This window comes from Zea mays, chromosome 4 (assembly GCF_902167145.1).
Source record: "Zea mays cultivar B73 chromosome 4, Zm-B73-REFERENCE-NAM-5.0, whole genome shotgun sequence".
Taxonomy (NCBI): Eukaryota; Viridiplantae; Streptophyta; class Magnoliopsida; order Poales; family Poaceae; genus Zea; species Zea mays.
In genome coordinates, this window is record NC_050099.1 from 159,004,657 (window position 1) to 159,022,677 (window position 18,021).

An 18,021-nucleotide genomic window follows, 5' to 3' on the forward strand; every position below is an offset into this window, starting at 1 on the left:
ACCAAAATAGCTAATAGTTAAACTATTAGCTAAGTTGTTTGGATGTCTCAACTAATTTTAACTAATAATTATTAGCTCTAGTGTATTAAATACCCTAGCCTATGTGTCCCGCAACCAGCCGCACCATCCTTTCCACGATTCTGGAGATCGAGTGGGAAATTCTTTCCTCGGTAAGTTGCTGCTGACCGTGGGTTGAATTGCACTACACTCTGAAGTTTTTCGCACCGGCAGGCGATGCTTCTGGACAGCCACACCATTACTGGATGACAAAGCGAAGAGGTTAGGTTCATGTCCCATCACTACTCATCCAACGCAACGAATGAAATCGGCACATGCTAAAAGCAATGACAGGAACAGTAACTCCGTAGGCTGCTTCCAGAAGTACCGCGGCGGCGCGGCCCTGCTTTACCAAAAGGCAGAAGCTCCGCGCCCCGCTGCTTTGGATTGGAGCAGTGAGCTCTGTGCAGACTGTGCTGCCTTTGGCTTCGGATCCCGGACAGACTACACAGGCAAGGGAGTCCCTTTGAAGTGAGGAAAAGGCTGCCTCGTGGAGCCTGCCTAGCAAAGTATGAGTGCAACAAAAGAATATTGCAAGCAAAGCATATGTCTTCTCCATTTATTTCCTCATTTCAAAGCTTCTCGCTCGAACCAAAAAAAAAGATAAAATAGATTGGATAAGCCTGGAACGACTGCATGTGAGGTCCGTTCCCGACTCCCGTGCTCGCCACCTCCTCTTCCGTAATAATTCCATTCCAGAAGCACCTCCTCGAGTCACTCATCAGTGTCCTGCCAATGCCATCCAGAAAAAAAATGCTGTAAAATAAAAATAACAGTGTCCGTGTCTTCCTTAGTTCCTTGCTCCACTCAGTCACTCTCCAGTCTCCTCACGACCTGGCTGCTCCCAAGCTCCGTCCTCTGCTCTGCCTTTATATAATCCCCGAGCCACACCACCTCCCTCACAGTCGCAGACACACACCGCTGCTTCAAGAAACCACCGAGAGCCCAACCGCACAGGCAGGAGAGAGAGCAGGGAGCCAGGGACAGTAGCGTGGGGCCGGGGAGCAAAGATGGAGGGGAAGGAGGAGGACGTGCGCCTGGGCGCCAACAAGTTCTCGGAGCGGCAGCCCATCGGCACGGCGGCGCAGGGCGCCGGGGCCGGGGACGACGACAAGGACTACAAGGAGCCCCCGCCGGCGCCGCTGTTCGAGCCCGGGGAGCTCAAGTCCTGGTCCTTCTACCGCGCGGGCATCGCCGAGTTCGTCGCCACCTTCCTCTTCCTCTACATCACCGTCCTCACCGTCATGGGCGTCTCCAAGTCCACCTCCAAGTGCGCCACCGTCGGCATCCAGGGCATCGCCTGGTCCTTCGGAGGGATGATCTTCGCGCTCGTCTACTGCACCGCCGGCATCTCCGGTCTGTCAGCTCTCCTTCCTTCCTTCCTTCTTGCTGCTGCTGCTGGCTTCTTTTTCCAGCCGACATGTGATGTGATGAGCTTTATTAACCTACTGCGATTATTTCTTAGACTTCGCTACGTTACTAATTTCGCCTTTTAATAACTTCCTTAGCTTAGTAACAACCCTTCATGGTAACGATTTAGTAAAGCTTTTAGTTTTAGTGTACAATTTCTGAGATACTGAAGCAAAAGTGTTTTTTTTTGTGTGTTGGGGGTAGCAAGAGTAACTTGTATAGGCAACAAATCCACTTTGGTATATGACCCTTGAATTTACGTGAGACTTCCAATCCACTTGTTGCTCTTGGATTTCCTGATTACAGTCTTTAGCACTAAAGAAAGGAAGAAAAAAGATAATTTTATTTAGCCTATACCGATATTAGTATTAGTAGCTGAGGATCTGTTAAGTTTGTTTTTTTTAAAACAGTAGAGCTTCCTTGCAGTTATATACTCACCAGCAGCATCGGGATTACTAAGCCCCTGTTAATAGGTTATTTTATTAAAAAGAAAACAAAGTTTATTTCTTTTTGCTTGGTACCACTTTGTACCTTACACACAGGCAGATTTGTCCTGCAATAAATATTTTTACCACTTCACGTACTGTACTACTATAGCATGTGCTGTTTGTTGTTATGCAAACTTGCAAAGGCATCATCAACTGCTACTGTAGTTCATCTCTGATGTAGCACTTCGGGCCACAGTTTCACCAGTAATTATTTAAAGGTTAAATTGAAAAGGGCACCATTCTAGTTAGCTAAGTGCCGCTTACTCGAGGTAAACAAAGAGATGACATAGCAGACGATCCTATGTAACTTGTGAGGTGTGTACATAGTCAACTATATCAGTTAACCTACAGTGGCCATTCCACCTTAAAAATAATGGTGGTCCTACATACGGCTAGTTAAACATGTATTGTTGTGAATTTGTATATGGCTTTTCTGGTGTATGTTTTGTGTATTATTAACTCCGGATACATGCTTAATCTCAAAGTACCAAACTTCGAAAGAACCCATGCTATTCAGCAAAGCATAAACCAATAACACGACTACAAGCAACCAAGGGCCACCACACCACTAATGGTTGTTACCTGCTGCTGCAACAACAGGAGGACACATCAACCCAGCTGTGACCTTCGGGCTGTTCTTGGCCAGGAAGCTGTCCCTGACTAGGGCCATCTTCTACATTATCATGCAATGCCTGGGTGCCATCTGTGGAGCTGGAGTGGTGAAGGGCTTCCAGCAGGGGCTTTACATGGGCAACGGCGGTGGCGCCAATGTTGTCGCCCCTGGATACACCAAGGGGGACGGCCTTGGCGCAGAGATCGTTGGCACCTTCATCCTAGTCTACACCGTCTTCTCGGCCACCGATGCCAAGAGGAACGCCAGGGACTCCCATGTCCCCGTAAGTACTCTTCGTCCTTTCGTTTTCCTAGTTTGTTCAGCTGTTAGGGTTCTGCTTGAATTCACATTTGCATATCTAAAATATAAGATGACGGTTGTAATCTGTGTTCTGGGTTCCGACTTAGGCCTTGTTCGTTTATGTCGGATTGCACCCGGAATCGTTCCAGCTAATCAAAGTTTATATAAATTAGAGAAGCAATTCGGTTAGGAATCGTTTCGACCCACTAATCCGGCACAAACGAACAAGGCCTTATGAATTCCTGACGTTGAATTAATTTAATGCCGCTCATAGATGTTGTGCGTGTACTGATGAAGTGAAATCCTTAAGTATTTGTTACCTTTGATCGACATTAAGTGTACACCACATGTAATGGACTGATGAACTCTGGGTGTTATGTGTTTTGGAACTGGAATCTAGCTGATTACTTAATCTTGTGGTTTAACGAATTGAAAATACATGCATACTCTTCAATACATGTCGTTTTCATATTGTATTAAGACTTACCGTCAATGAAACCCATTATTTTTTTGGTGAAAACAGATCCTTGCCCCACTGCCAATTGGGTTCGCGGTGTTCCTGGTCCACCTTGCCACCATCCCCATCACCGGCACCGGCATCAACCCGGCTAGGAGCCTTGGCGCCGCCATCATCTACAACCGGGATCATGCGTGGAGCGACCATGTGAGTGGGAACTGCTCTCGATTCCTCTGGCACCAAATTTCGGTTTCCAACAGTGTGGTACCACTCGCACTCGCAGTGTAGTGTGTCTCCATCCAAATACCAGACATGCGGCCACTGTCTTTCCATTGTGCAGCAATCATAGTGATAGTGGCATGCTCTCTATTAGAAAGTATATTCTGATTCTTGCTAGGTGATGCATTTTGATTTTTTTTTTCTTGCACCTCACCAGTCAGAAGTATTTTTTGTGGCCAAAACTACGGCTAATCATTCACTCACCAACTCCAAATTAAATGATGCAGACAGAATGTCATATGTCTCCATCTAGCTGTGTGTTAGGCTTATCACGAAGGCTTGTCTCCATCTATGTAGCTTGTCTCCATCTGTGCCATAACCTCTTCCTGTTTCTATACGATTGTTTGCAGTGGATCTTCTGGGTCGGCCCCTTCATCGGCGCCGCCCTGGCTGCCATCTACCACCAGGTGATCATCAGGGCCATCCCGTTCAAGAGCAGGTCTTAAGCTGCCGCGGGTGTGCTGAGACATGTGGGGAATGTATTGTCTGCCCACGCCTAGTTTCTCTGCTGAATCTTCCATCTCTCTTCCCTTCAAGACTGCTCACTGCTGCACTGCTCTGTTATCTGAACCCAGAACTTCGTGTACTCCTGTACCGAGCTGTGTGTATGTTTTTTTTTCTTCCATCGTGTTTGTTGCAAGGGTTCCCGTCTCCTTTTATGCGTTGGGATCGTGGCAAGAAAGGGCAGATATCATGTGGAAACGTGGGTTTATAACTATCAGCTGGATTTTTCATCCAAGTGGAATCGATTCAGAATTTTCTTTTGTTCTTGTTTTCAACAGAATTTTCCAACCAGCCATCCAATGCATCGTGAACCACAGACCTAGTAATAAATCTGACACCAGTGGTAAAAGGATAGAACGTAGCGTAGCGTAACCATTAGTGCATCGGAACAGCTCCAGTGCTTCTCAGCAATGGTGGACCTTTAGTGGGGTGGTGGCCTTCTCGCGGCGCCACCGCCATGATTGGAGAGAGAACGAAGATGATGGACGACAAGTGCAAAAGGCTAATGGACGGGGGGACCCTGGGACCTAATGGCTAGTGCATTGCTGCCTGCGTACTCTACGCCCATCGCCATGGCACATGGACATGGGCTGTTCCTTAACCGTTTTGCCTCGCAAGGCGTTTCCGAACATTAACGCACGATGCATACGGTATAGACGACATGATGCATCCCAGAAGGCAGGCGTAGTGATCTTGATTCTTGAAGCAGACACCGGGCACCAGGCATTAGGCATACACCCGTTTGGGAAGAGATTTCACAGGAAAAAAGCTAAATTTTGCGGGAGGGGGGAAATCATGGTTTCGAACTGCACCAGTTAATTCGATTAACGATTAGACTCTTCACATGATTTTTCCCAGAGTAACGGACACGTTTAACGGATTGAACCGGTATCACAGCCACAGCTGAATCAGCACTTTACAGCGAGCAGCCGGCATATATGTATCTGCTAAGACTTGAAAAGAAAAAAAAAAGGGAAAAAAGGTTGGTGAATGGCTCACTTGCTTTCTCCTGTGCCTTCTAATCTGGATTTTTCTTGTTGAGAGTTCCCCCCCTCTGTACAATGGCCTTCCAAACCCATAAGAAAACGAGAACTAAATTGTTGTCGGCACGACGAGAGTAAAAGAGTATACAGGTTCAAGAGTCACTGCTTTGGGGTCCCTTCGGTATCTGGACAGTCTAGTATACAACATCCCCTCTTCCTGGTAGGGCATGTCTCATCTGTCAATCAAGAAGGCAATTCAACAAATTTCAGTGTGCAATTATTACGAGTCCAAGATTGAATGGTAGTATACTGGAAGTAATCTAGACCCCCGACCGCCCATTTCCCATATCAGGTTATGCTTAAAGAATTTTACCAAAGATCAGTAGATACAATAACCGGAGCATACAGCTTGAAAACTAAATTGTAAACCAAACAAATGATGTTACTCAGACGCGTTTTAAGAAACAATGAACTTGTTCATTTTGCATTGTATAGGACTAGTAAACGAGCCAAAAAGTTGATAATATAAAGACCTTGTCACAGTTATTTTCTATTCTACGGTCTACAGTACTGATTGCAATTTTCTCATCCTTCCAAAGATAGATATAATCATTGATTACCAGAAAATTCTGACAAGGGGCATACCTTTTTTAGAGTAATGGGAATATGGGATTGACATTGGAGAATCTTTATCCACTGCCAACTGTCAGCAACTGAAATAATTAACGAACATGTCTTCTTCTATGATACAATTAAAGGTTTCAGTGAACCAGCTTAGGACCACTAGCTATCACATAGACACGACTCCATTAACTTTTGCTTAGAGAATCAATGGCCATGGTTGCGCCCAGGGTGCAGAGGGCCAGACCTCAAGTCCAGCGAAGGTTTTAGCTTCGCATGATCCCCAAAACACTGCTGAGAGGATCTCTCAGAAGGCAACGGTCTATCATGCGGATCCCACACGTTTGCATGTCTCATCTTTCCAAATTGAGAGCTCAGAATGTCAGCTTCAGAGACCACCCTCTCCTGACGACCCGCAGAAAGTTGCTGCACCCGAATAAAACGTCCATGTACTGGATCAACAAGCCGGCTAGGTATGTGGTCATCAAAACCTCTTGATGTGACTGTGAAGCCCTCGTTTCTGTAAGCTGGTTGCCTCAGGTGGTTTAAAGGAACAGCTCCACTACCACCAGTCAGAGGAGTTGAAGCACCCGAAGTAGTTCTGGGGCTAGAAATTGGAGAAGGCGACATTCTACCATTTTGATGTTGTGGAGATCTTGATCTTAGAAGAGGACTTCCACATGGAGATACGGGACAAGATATATTACTCTGTATACGGATATCACTGCACAGAGGTAAATGATTAATTGGCAGACATTTTAATGTAGACAAGAAAACTCAGAGTGGTAAATTTTGTGACAGGGGCGTGGTGTTGGGTTGATTGAACAATAAGTTAAAGCAAAACTGTGGTAATATAGGCTACAGAAGAGTAAAACATAAAGCCCAATGCAGGTGGTTACTTTGCTATTTAATTTCGCACAAAATGATATATGATTTGAATAATCAAATTATAGAAGGCAATAGCCAAAACAAAGGGCAGATCATGATACCATACAATAATTGACATTTAGGACAATGCTCCAACTGACACTTCCTATTTACAAACGTTAGCTAAACTTCATTCTACATGAAAAGGTTTGGTTGTATGCAAATTAGGATATAATAGTATCTAAAGTTCATTCTACCATGAAAAGTTTTGGTTGGATGCAAATCAGGATATTGTATGTCTGTCTACTGAAAGTTGCTTCGTATGGACATACAAAAGGAAACAACTTACAAACTTAACAGATAAATAAAAAATGAATTGTTACCTATTTGGCAAAGAAAATTTGGCAGCTCTTCTCTGCAAAATTGATTGGTATCGGCCTTCCAAACCAAGCGAGGACATATTTCTGGCATGCTCAACCACCTGAAATGTCATGACAGCCAAAAAGAATGCAGTAATCACATAAACAGCGAAACAAGAAATAAACAACAGGCAGGTAGGGGTGGTAATGGATCGTGATCCAAATGTTTCTTCACAAATTGTTAGTGCCCTAAATAAATTTTAGTCCAAAAATGAATAAAAATAGTGCCCGATCCTAATACGATCCGATCCTTAGATTTTATAGCGTAAAATTTAGAGCTCATTGTCACCCCTACAGGCGGGTGCTCATCCATTGATGGGGCCCTAATATTCTATGTAGGTCATTAGTGTGCTAGTAGACCTTCTAGACAAATGTTGTCACCCCTACAGGCGGGTGCTCATCCATTGATAGGGCCCTAATATTCTATGTAGGTCATTAGTGTGCTAGTAGACCTTCTAGACAAATGTTGTCACCCCTACAGGCGGGTGCTCATCCATTGATAGGGCCCTAATATTCTATGTAGGTCATTAGTGTGCTAGTAGACCTTCTAGACAAATGTTAATCTTTCACAGCCCGACAGGCAAAATAGGGGTGGGGGACTAAAACTAAAACAAATGTCAATACTTTATACTTAGAAAATTTGCAGAATTTAAGACATCTGAAGGCTAATAAAACACACAGGTTAATTAACAAAAAGATAACATTGCTTCAGCAAAAGTAAATAGTTGATACCTTCCAATTTGTTCTGCATGATATAGTCGTCAACTGTTCCAGTGGATTAGAGGCAGATGATTTTTCAAGTGGTGGTGCATTTCCTACAAATGGATGCTGCAAAAGATCCACTGCTGTTGGACGGCTGGATGGATCACGTTGTAAGCACTGTCTTATGAAGTCTTTACCCTCTTCTGAGAGGTGATCCGGTATTGGCGGAAGCTCCTTACTGTTTCCTATCTTAAACATTGCGGCAATCTATTGGATAAGTAAAAAATTAAAGAGACATGTTAGTATCTAGGTTACAATTGATCAAAAGACTGCTATGCTTATACATTGTGAAGGACAAGTGGACAACATCATCTTACAAAACAAAAGACAACTCGGCATCAGTACTATAAACTGCTCTTCCTAGCAGGTAGCAACACTTCAAGTTTTTTTTTCAGTGACAAGAAATTCAAAGTGAAACTAGCCCTCTCATCATTCTTCAAAGCGTTCCATGGCTAAGCTTAGATGCAACATAAGGAAATAGTTCTGTCAAAATGCAGCTGATAATAGTTATTTGGCTAGTCATGACGTGAGAACTGTAGAAGCACAAACAACTCGTCATGCTGAACAAATGGTTTAAGGACTGATTGGAGCTCAAACCAAAAGAGTCCAGAGTTTGTGACCTAGACATCTTGGTTCACTACAGTAATGTCCATGGATGTAAACAGAGAAAACCAGAATTGATCAGTTTTTGAGAAAAGCGGTGAAAACAAGAGAAAGGGGTTAAAAGTAGATGGACCCTTCATTAATTTGCTGGTGACTCCAATGTGATGATTTTCTATGCTGTTCCTGTACTTTAGTTAATGCTTTTGTTAATGGAAATCACCAGAATATGCATAGTAGCTATCTACTTTTTACATCTGTTCTATAAGAATCCCAATCCAGCTGTTAATATAATTTTGAACTGCTGATTGACAATGCATTAGCAGGAAAAAAAAGATGCATTCTAATATAATGTGTTACCCTAGCAACGAAATTTCACTACAGAAACACAAATTATAGCTGTAAAGTCTAACACTGACCCCTTCATATTGGCTCCATGGTGGTTTTGAAGTAGCCATCTCTAGGACTGTGCATCCTAAACTCCATATATCAACTGCAAGGTTACATCCACTAGCATTTTTTATAACCTGCATATTTGTCACAACATAAGCAAAGGTCAGGATATATAAATCTGGCCAAAATAACTAAAGTAGCAGAACAATGCAAGATTTGGGGTAATACCTCAGGAGCCATCCAGTATGGGCTACCCTTAAATGAGAAAGGGCACTGCTGCCCATTGATCTAAGAAACAAAACAGCAAAACAGATATTTAGACCTCGCAAGTTTTTTTTCTCGAACGGGCAGGAGAGCTGCATCATTATATTATGTAGAAAAAAGGGAGGTCCAAGCGGACCAGTACAGGAACCACTCTACGGTGGCCAAAATTTGAGGTACATACAGTAATCAAAATAAACACGGCCCCTAAAGCCTAGTTACGGTGCCAGATGTGAGGCCTCTAGAGAAAGAAGCCCAGGTTAAAATTATGTATATATGAGAATCATATTTTGAGCCTTTAAGGGGAGAACAACCAGTCAAGGTATAAAAACCCTCAGCTAAGTTGGAGCCATATCTAAGACTTCAGAACTATTGCCGAGTGAAAAGCATGGCTGACAATGAAAATCCAAGCAAAATATATGCTAACAGGGACACCGACAGCCAAAATGAAGTGGTTAACTCTTACAGAAGAGGTTGAACTAGCACAAGAAGTTATTAGTAGAGGTGCAGGTACAAAAGAACGCGCTGCATTTCCTCGGTGAAGATAAAATACTATTGTTGACATTTGAGTTTCTTTCTACAAATAGGAATAAGAAAACATGCAGAAAACTTACATGTTTTGCCATCCCAAAGTCAGCAAGCTTTACACGGCCATTAGGGTCTACCAATATGTTTGCACCTTTGATGTCTCTGCAAATTTAGGAAGAGAGTAAGCAAAAGAAAAGATAAAATAGCAAACCCCTAGTATGCATAAAATAATAGACCGGAAAAGGGAATCTAAAAAAATTATGTTACCTGTGTACTGTATTCTTTGCATGCAAAAAAGCTAGGCCCAAAAGTATTTGTTTAGTATAACTGCGAATGGCCTGTTCACCAAACTGACCATACTCTTGGAGAAGCTTATGTATAGATCCACCAGAAACATACTCCAGGTATATGTAAAGCTTATCATCAACCTGTTTTCAATATAATATGGAGATGTATTTCGAATAATCACAAGATGCATGAGGAAAAATAACTATGTACTCCTTCCGTCCAAAAAAGAATGCAATTCTAGCACAATATCAAGTTAAAGTATCTTGAGCTTGACTAATTATATATAAAAAAGTATTAAATTTTAAGATATCAAATAAGTACCATTGGATTTTTCACGATATATATTTTCATAGTGTACTATTTGGTGTCAAACATTAGTAATTTTAACTATATATTTGGTCGAACTTTAGACATTTTAACAAAACAAATGCACCTAGAATTACATTCTTTTTGGGACGGAGATAATAAAATACTGCAGGTTGCCAGGTTTCATGCGTTTTTTTCCTTTTGCTGCTATTATCTAAAGGAAATACGGAGTGAAGAGTAGGGAACATAATCTGTTAAGCTACAATGCAACCATGGAAATGTAAAATCACAACAATAGTACGAATAGTGGAAGTAGATTAATGACTGAAGACAGCAGTACATACAGTTTCAGATCCATAGTATCGCACAATGTTTGGGTGCTGCAGTCGGCTCAGAAGTGATATTTCCTGTGAGATGTGATAATAATGTTAAAAGAGGAAGTACAGCATGAGGCATGATGAACATGTGTAGTTTTCAATATTGAGTGTGAACATGTACAAAACAACATACCTGGCACAGCTGTTTTGCACTTTCTTTTGATTTAGGATCATCTGAGAAAAGAGTAACCTCCTTCATCGCACACATTTCACCTTTGTCACTGAAATAGATGACAATAAACAATTAAAATAGGCGATGACTACTGTGCAATGGGGCCTTACGTGCAAGCGTACAAGCGAGACTCCTGATCCGTTAGATTATGATCCAACCGTATGCCACATTTAACACTTAAATCCTTCCACACCAGCCCGCATAGATTTATAAAAAAACCCTACCAAATCATAGTTATATCTAATGTTGGATCAAGATCTAAGGATCAAGATGCCTTTAGGGTTTAGGGTAATTTCACATTAGTCGTCATCATTAAATTAAAGAAACGAATAGTGACCAAGTACAACAAAACATTTAATGCACACTAGTCAAGACATATGATAGCTAGAGTTTTTGTGAGATCTGACATGATGTTTTCACAGGACCCCATCATTGATGGTAAAAGGAACAAAGACACCATACAAGAGAAAACAACTAAGATCTGGAGCAATTTGTTACTACTTATATGACAATATATGTTCTATACTAGCCCGAATTTCTTGCAGGACAAATAGAAGATAATCTGAACTTTTAATGTAAAGCGTTCACATCAATGACTCCTTCCAAATATACAATATATACATCATGATATTAGATGTGGTTTCACAAACCAATGATAGATTGCAAGAGAAATTATTAAGAGATAATAAAGGTGAGTGCATATAGTAACTTGCTAAAACACCATTGTTTATATGGTGGTGGTAGCACTTAAAGGTTAAAACATGTCTGCAAGAATGAGAAGCCAGGAACTAAACATTAAAAACTCAACATATAAAATTTGGTTTACTGTCAACCTACAAAAACTGAAACTTTGATAAACAGCCCAAGTAAATTTGCAAAAAACCGTCTCTTCAATCAGCATACAAACTGAAGTGAATATAATCCATTTCCATGCATGAAAATGGCAAAAGGCATACCTGTTAAAACCAGCATATACATGGCCAAATGTCCCACGGCCAATCAGTTTTCCCTTCTTCCACCGTGAACCAGGACTCGGTGGATTCTCTGTTCTACCAGGACTACGAGATATAGGGCTAGCTGGGGTAGAGCTGTTTGGCAAAAAGGTAGAACTATTAGCAATGCTTAATGGTGGAAGTGGCAATCTGTGGGTTTGCTTCTTGTTCCCTTCAGCATGTCGATTTGTTGGAGACTCAGGAGTGACCCCTCCAGCTCTTGGATGCAAAGGAGAGACACTTCCACTATGCACCCTAGAACTTGGACCAGGACTTGTCATTCTTGGGCTTGGAATTGGTGAACACTCTGGGCTACCTCGGCTAGGCTGCCAAAAGATCGGGCCTAACATATCTCCTCCCACTGAATTATGCCCAGATGTCTGACCAGAACCTGGACTGGAGCATTGACCAGACCCAAGGAAAGTTACGTCAGTATGAGGCTTTACTGCCCAAAAAGCTGAAGTTGGAATCTGATCAGGACATATAATTCTTGGGCTTCGAGAAGGGCTTGACATCAAACTATTCGGAGCACTCTCCAGGGCAATCTGTCGGGGGCTCTGTAAATTGGATTGATAACCATCAGCAACGGTACCTCTTGGAGATGTTGACAGGATTTGGTTACTGAGAAAAACATTGTTTGGCTTTGCAACTTCCTTGGTGTTCTTTCTGGTGATGGCACTAGAACGCTCTTTGTGCACAACACTTCACAAGAAGAGAAAATCAAAATTCATAAGCATGAATTCAAGTATTACAGAAAGCTATAAAAGAAGAAACAATTATTTATGGCACCTGAGGGCATACCTTGAACTACTTGTTGCAGTGATTCTAGTCGCATTTTCAGTCTCATTTCCCACAGGGATCTGAAGCCGAGAATCACCAGGATCATCACTATCAATAGAACAGTTGCTGGAGACAGAAGCAGTAGCTACTTCAGTAACAGGTTCAGTAGCCTCAGGTGTTTTTTTAGGCTGAATTGGGGGGAGTGGAAGCAGTTGTCCTTTTCCATGCTTTTCCAAAGTGGACTTTGAGTTGGTAATATCAGAAGAAGAACGCGACACCCTAGCACGTGATTTAGGAAGAGGAAGTGGTTGTGCATGTGGTCTATCTGCTGCAAAGCTCTGACACCGAGAGACTTCTTTTGAAGGGGATGTTGAGCGGGATTGGGCAGTAGACCAGCAACCTTTGTCACCAGCTGTGTCTTTACCATGTCTACGACTACCTCGTGATTTTTTGCTTCCCTTTTGTTCATTTGAACTTATGAGACGCTGAAATGTGTCAATGAGGTTTTCTTTGGCAGTCTTCTTCACTTCTTTGGATGAAGATTTTCCCCACCATGGTGGCATACTGAACACAGATACGGAGATGATTTATCTATGCACTCATAGCAAGATCATGCAGACTGAGCCTATGACAATTTAGAGATGGTGAACATGAGGAGCACTTCAACAAAAACCCTCCAGTACTGTAGTATTTTGGTGAACTGACAATGAACCCTCCACAGAGTGCAACACTGAAATGTGAATTTTTCCTGTTCTTGCTTCCTTGTGTGATAAAAATTCCAACTTAGTGTCGTCTCCACCCCAAAGCCTGAAACCATATGCAAACACCAGGTGATATCAATAACAATAATGGAGCACTAAAACAAAATATCATAATAATTTCTTAAGCTGACTGCAAGTGGATGTTCAGTTCCAGATTTTCAATAAATTGTGTAATCATTACGAGTAGCGTACTCTAAAAAACACACAATTGGAAACAATTTACTCGAAGTATAATAGGCATCATTTCAAAGGTTTGCTAGGATCATATAGAAATCAAAAGAAACAGACCCCAAAATAGCGTTAGTTCGATCTTGTAACATCATTTTTCATGAGAACTCTTACATGCAAAAGGGTAAAGTAACGGGGGAAAATAATCACAATGTTGACCAAAAGTTTGTCCGCAATACTAACAGCCACATGGACATAGTATCTAATCAAAACCATGTATGCAAAAACACTGGGCTTATGATATGCAGCTTTCTTTCAGAGCTCTCACGTAATAACCATTTTGAATGGGTATGATATGTGCTGGCGGCATAAGATATATGCACATTCGAATATGCAATGCACCATTTCAATCGGGGTGGCATAAACTACCAGGCTAACTGCTCTAAAGTATCCAACGCTAAGAAATCCGATATAACTCAGCTAACTTGTATACAAGTTGGAATTTATGCAGGAAAGGACAAGATGCAGTCATTGCCTCGAGATTTTTGCGAAATCAAATACACCCGCACCTTTGGTATCAAATCCTGTGGCGCCAACTGGCACTGATTATGCCCGGAAGAATAACAGCATAATGGAACTATATGGACGGACTAGAATAGCACAGTAGATTGTAAGCAAATCCACAGGTAGCTGAGTGTAGATAAAGCAAGATTCCGAATTGAATACTCGCAGTAGTCGCATTAATATTCCCCGCACAACAATAAAAACTCCGAGCACAATCTATCTACTCCGAGCAAGTTAGGAGTGCGTACCAACAAGACGACGAAAGCAATCGAAGCCCGGGTGGATCTCCGCTCCACCCCAGGTCCGGAACCACTAGAGCAGGGCGGCGGCAGAGAAGAGAAGGTGGAGGTGGGCGCCACCTGCGAAACAACGAAGAAGTCTGTGGAAGCAGACCTGTCCTGCTGCACCTGGCCGCCTGCAAGCGCCGAGGTCGCCGGCGACGAGGCGCAGCAAATCGGCACGAAGAAAAAGCACACCCGCGACGACGAGCTTCGAGGCGAAATCGGGCGGGCAGGAGAGGCCCGCGAGCGTAGGCGGGAGGAATCTGGAGGGGTGAGGGGTCGGAGAGGGACGCGCAAGGGGGGTAATGCAGGATGCGGGGGGCGGGGGAAAGGGGGGGAGGAAAGGAGACGACGACGGGAGCGGGGGAGGAGGAAGAGGGGCAGTTTTTGTTCGCCCTGTCTGCTGCGTGCTCCGCGATGCTCTTGTGCCGTTGTGCGAAGGGCCAAGGGAGTGTGCGTGCTTTGCGCCGCGCCTGTGCTGTGACGTGCTGTGCTGTGACGGGACGGCAGTGAGGAGGGAGGGGATGGTTGCTGGTGGTGGCGAGAATCTCGTGCGGTTCGGGATCACTGTGGCCAGTCGTGCCGTGGTGGGGCTGGGGTCCGTGGCAGCTGCTCCTTCCTCGTGACAAACGCTGGGCCTGGGCCTTAACTACAGTGTTGCATTGCATGTGCTGCTATGGTTAATTTGGAAATGGGGTATGATTAGGATGTTCGCAGCGATCACTCCTTTGTTTTATTGAATTACGGCAAATCTGTAAATGTTACTAGACATCATGAATTCCAAAAAATTGTAAGATTAAAACACATTTTCATTTGAGACTTGAATATGATGAACAACAAAAGACACGGTTTAGAAAATCATTGATCTAATTTTAGAAGAAAATGATAATATGTGAGAGGAGTATATTTGTATATATGTGTATGATGAAGATGTAAACAAAAGATGTCCATAATATCAACAATACTCGTACCAACAAGGTTTACATTCTTTTTCGGAGGTCTATGTCGAAAGAACATCTAGGTTAAACATTTTTGACCTAGAGAAAAGACTCGTGTCTCGTAAGGATAGTCTATGATCATAGAGGGGTGTCAGTATTAACTACCAGCGTCTAGAGGTAGCTTGGATGTTACACGTTCGGACATATGGTGTGTGTGGGCCGCGAGATGTCACATGGAATGATATATAATGACACTAGATACAAATATGTGGCCAGTAAGGGAAAATTCTGACTTGGTGTTAACCAAAAAGGGTGTCGATCTTCTAAGGGGGTGGATTATGATATCCTAGCCCAAAGCTTAATAGGGTTGATAAAATACTAATGCCAACAAGGTGTATCTTTTTTTAGAAGTCTATCTACCTTTGAGTTAAGCGTGCTTAGTCTAGAGAAATTTTGGGATGAGTGATAGACCGAAAAGTTTTCTTAGATGGGCATAAACTGCCATGAGTAACTAGCGCTAGGCCAGGTAGACAATCTTGCCATTTTTATGGCTTGTACCATTGTTCCTCCTTATGAAATGGCATCATTGTTCCCCCTTCACCTCTCTATACCAACACAAGTAGACAATCTCGCCATTTCTATGGATTGTACCATTGTTCCTCCTTATGCAGTGGCATCATTGTTCCCCTTCATCTTTCTATCCCAACATCTAATAGAAATCCATGAAAATGGAGATAGATTTGAAACAGGTGTTGCACGGAGAAAGAGGATAGCTCAAATAGGGCCTAGCCAAGGATTACAATCCTACTCATGGGTGAAATACCTCTATTCTAGTGACAATCTAACTTATGAGTATGGATATATGTGGACATCATACTCAACAGATGCTTGTACATGGGAAAAATGTTACCTATGGTACAATGCGGGCATAATTTACTCCACTTGCACCTTACTCATCCCGCTGCCATCCATAGACCTAATACAGATTCTCATGTTAACTGTAAGCATATGTATGATCGTGTAGCATAGTTGCAAGCATAGGTTTGTTGCATCTCAAGGTAGACGACAAAGTGACAGATCTAGCAAGTAGGGCTCTGAGTCCTTTTCTTCCCTCTCCTCTCCCATTACGCACCACATACATTATTGGTGTACATGTAGAGCCTCTCCTAAACCCCTCTACAAAATTGCAGTCATAAAAGTTTGAAGGGACTAGAGGTAAAAGATAAAGGAACTCCTAGCATTTGTTTCTAAATCCGCCACTAACTATACTGTCACACCCGGTTTTAGAAGGCAAACCGAATGCGAACCATGTACGTGCCAGGATCAGCAATTCACGTACACAACAGTTACATAACTGGACATCATCACACAGTGCTCAAATAATAATATAAAAGGGGAATAATAGTCGATTACATCATATGTCTGAGACATCCACATAGTCTTTACAATAATCAAAGTGCGGAAAAGAAACGTAGATACACGCGGCCTTCACAGGAAGCCGACTTGGGGTTGCCGCTAACCCACACCTAGAACTCATCGTAATCTTGGAACTCCTGGTGGTCTCCTTCCACGGCTTCATCCTCTCCTGAGCAGGGGTTGCAATGCTGACAACCTGGGGATGGGGGGGTTTGGTGTGTAGAGCAAGGGTGAGTACACATCAACATACTCAACAAGTGTCATGTTTGGCTGTAGTGGACTAGCTTATGTGGGGGTAAGTCAAGCAGTTGCTTTTAGTTGGTCAGATTATTATTACTAGTAGAGAAAGCCAAGTTTTAGAATTAACCCACGTTATTAACCCAAACGTACTCCTTTCCAAACGGAAAGAGTACCACTTACCATTACCAGAGTCAATACCAAAAACCATCAATCTCATTGCCACCTGTAATCCGAACATCTCTGATCAAGTACCACTAATCAATGGAGCTCCCTTGGCCGCTCATAACCGCGAGCACGGCTGATATATCAGTTTTCATACACTCTGCAGAGGTTGCGCACTTTACCCACAAGCCGTGAGTTCCCTTTCTGCCCGGAGATCATGACTCTCCATTGATCACTACCAAGGTGACCCAGCAGGGTATCACTACGTAGCCTTTACAAAGATTCCCCGGGGCTGTAGCCGCCTGTTAGGTTTCCTAAATGCACCGCACTCCTCCCCAAGGGGCAAACCAACTTGGCAGAGCGAGCCGCATACACCGAGCCCCATTAACGGCACGATGGCTAAGCGAACTACACCCTGGTTCCTCTAATTATTCAGCTAAGGGCATCCCATTGCACCCTCATGGTTGCACTGTTTTCCCGGGCGGTCATCCAACGAACAGGTCCTTACGAAGAGGCACTCGAGAAACCGCTCGAGCCCCCTTGAATGACACAAGTATAACATCATAATAAAGAAGGGAAACAATGTATCATTGATAAATCTCATCATGTTTATTGATTAGAGTTGAGCAATAGCATAAAGCTAAACAATAATAATCCAACCCATATAGGTAAACAAGGACATGGATAACAAAAGCTAGTCAATCCTTAGGTATAAACTGTGTAAATGCGGAAAGTGAATTAAGGAATGTATAGGACATAAGTGGGTCAAGGGACACTTGCCTCCACCAACCAGCTGCTGCTCAGGGGCTTCTCCTGTGAGTTCCTCGGGCTCTTCAACCAGATTGTTCTCTATACGAGCGCAAACATACATACATCCACACATTTAATACAAAAGAACAGTACACCATACAATAGAATGCAATAAATAAACAGACGTTCTACGCGGGGCTCGCAATTATGGTTAGGAGAGAAAGAGGAGAAGACAGTCGCGTCTACGGTCGAGAAGCGATCACGTTACATAATTATAAATTAAA

At 42.9% G+C, this 18,021-nt stretch overlaps 2 protein-coding genes across 3 annotated transcripts; one reads left to right on the forward strand and one right to left on the reverse strand.

Annotated features, from left to right (window-relative positions):
• The first annotated feature begins 977 nt into the window (after positions 1 to 977).
• On the forward strand, positions 978 to 4,368 carry LOC541886 (plasma membrane integral protein ZmPIP1-3). Its single transcript, NM_001365707.1, has 4 exons — positions 978 to 1,413; positions 2,556 to 2,851; positions 3,392 to 3,532; positions 3,955 to 4,368. The coding sequence occupies exons 1-4, from the start codon at positions 1,068 to 1,070 to the stop codon at positions 4,048 to 4,050; spliced, it is 879 nt and encodes a 292-aa protein (NP_001352636.1). The 5' UTR covers positions 978 to 1,067; the 3' UTR covers positions 4,051 to 4,368.
• Positions 4,369 to 4,904: 536 nt separating this feature from the next.
• On the reverse strand, positions 4,905 to 14,713 carry LOC100381765 (putative MAPKKK family protein kinase). Of its 2 annotated transcripts, none has more exons than XM_008679294.4 (13): positions 13,956 to 14,713; positions 12,479 to 13,264; positions 11,642 to 12,379; positions 10,647 to 10,734; positions 10,481 to 10,543; positions 9,810 to 9,970; positions 9,629 to 9,704; positions 8,982 to 9,041; positions 8,780 to 8,887; positions 7,731 to 7,967; positions 6,963 to 7,060; positions 5,737 to 6,436; positions 4,905 to 5,327 (listed from the first exon to the last, which is right to left on the reverse strand). In XM_008679294.4, the coding sequence occupies exons 2-12, from the start codon at positions 13,018 to 13,020 to the stop codon at positions 5,920 to 5,922; spliced, it is 2,688 nt and encodes an 895-aa protein (XP_008677516.1). In that variant the 5' UTR covers positions 13,021 to 13,264; positions 13,956 to 14,713; the 3' UTR covers positions 4,905 to 5,327; positions 5,737 to 5,919. The 2 variants fall into 2 exon arrangements, with proteins under 2 accessions (XP_008677516.1, NP_001308276.1); NM_001321347.1 differs by having other exon boundaries at positions 4,911 to 5,327; positions 14,199 to 14,689.
• Positions 14,714 to 18,021: the final 3,308 nt, after the last annotated feature.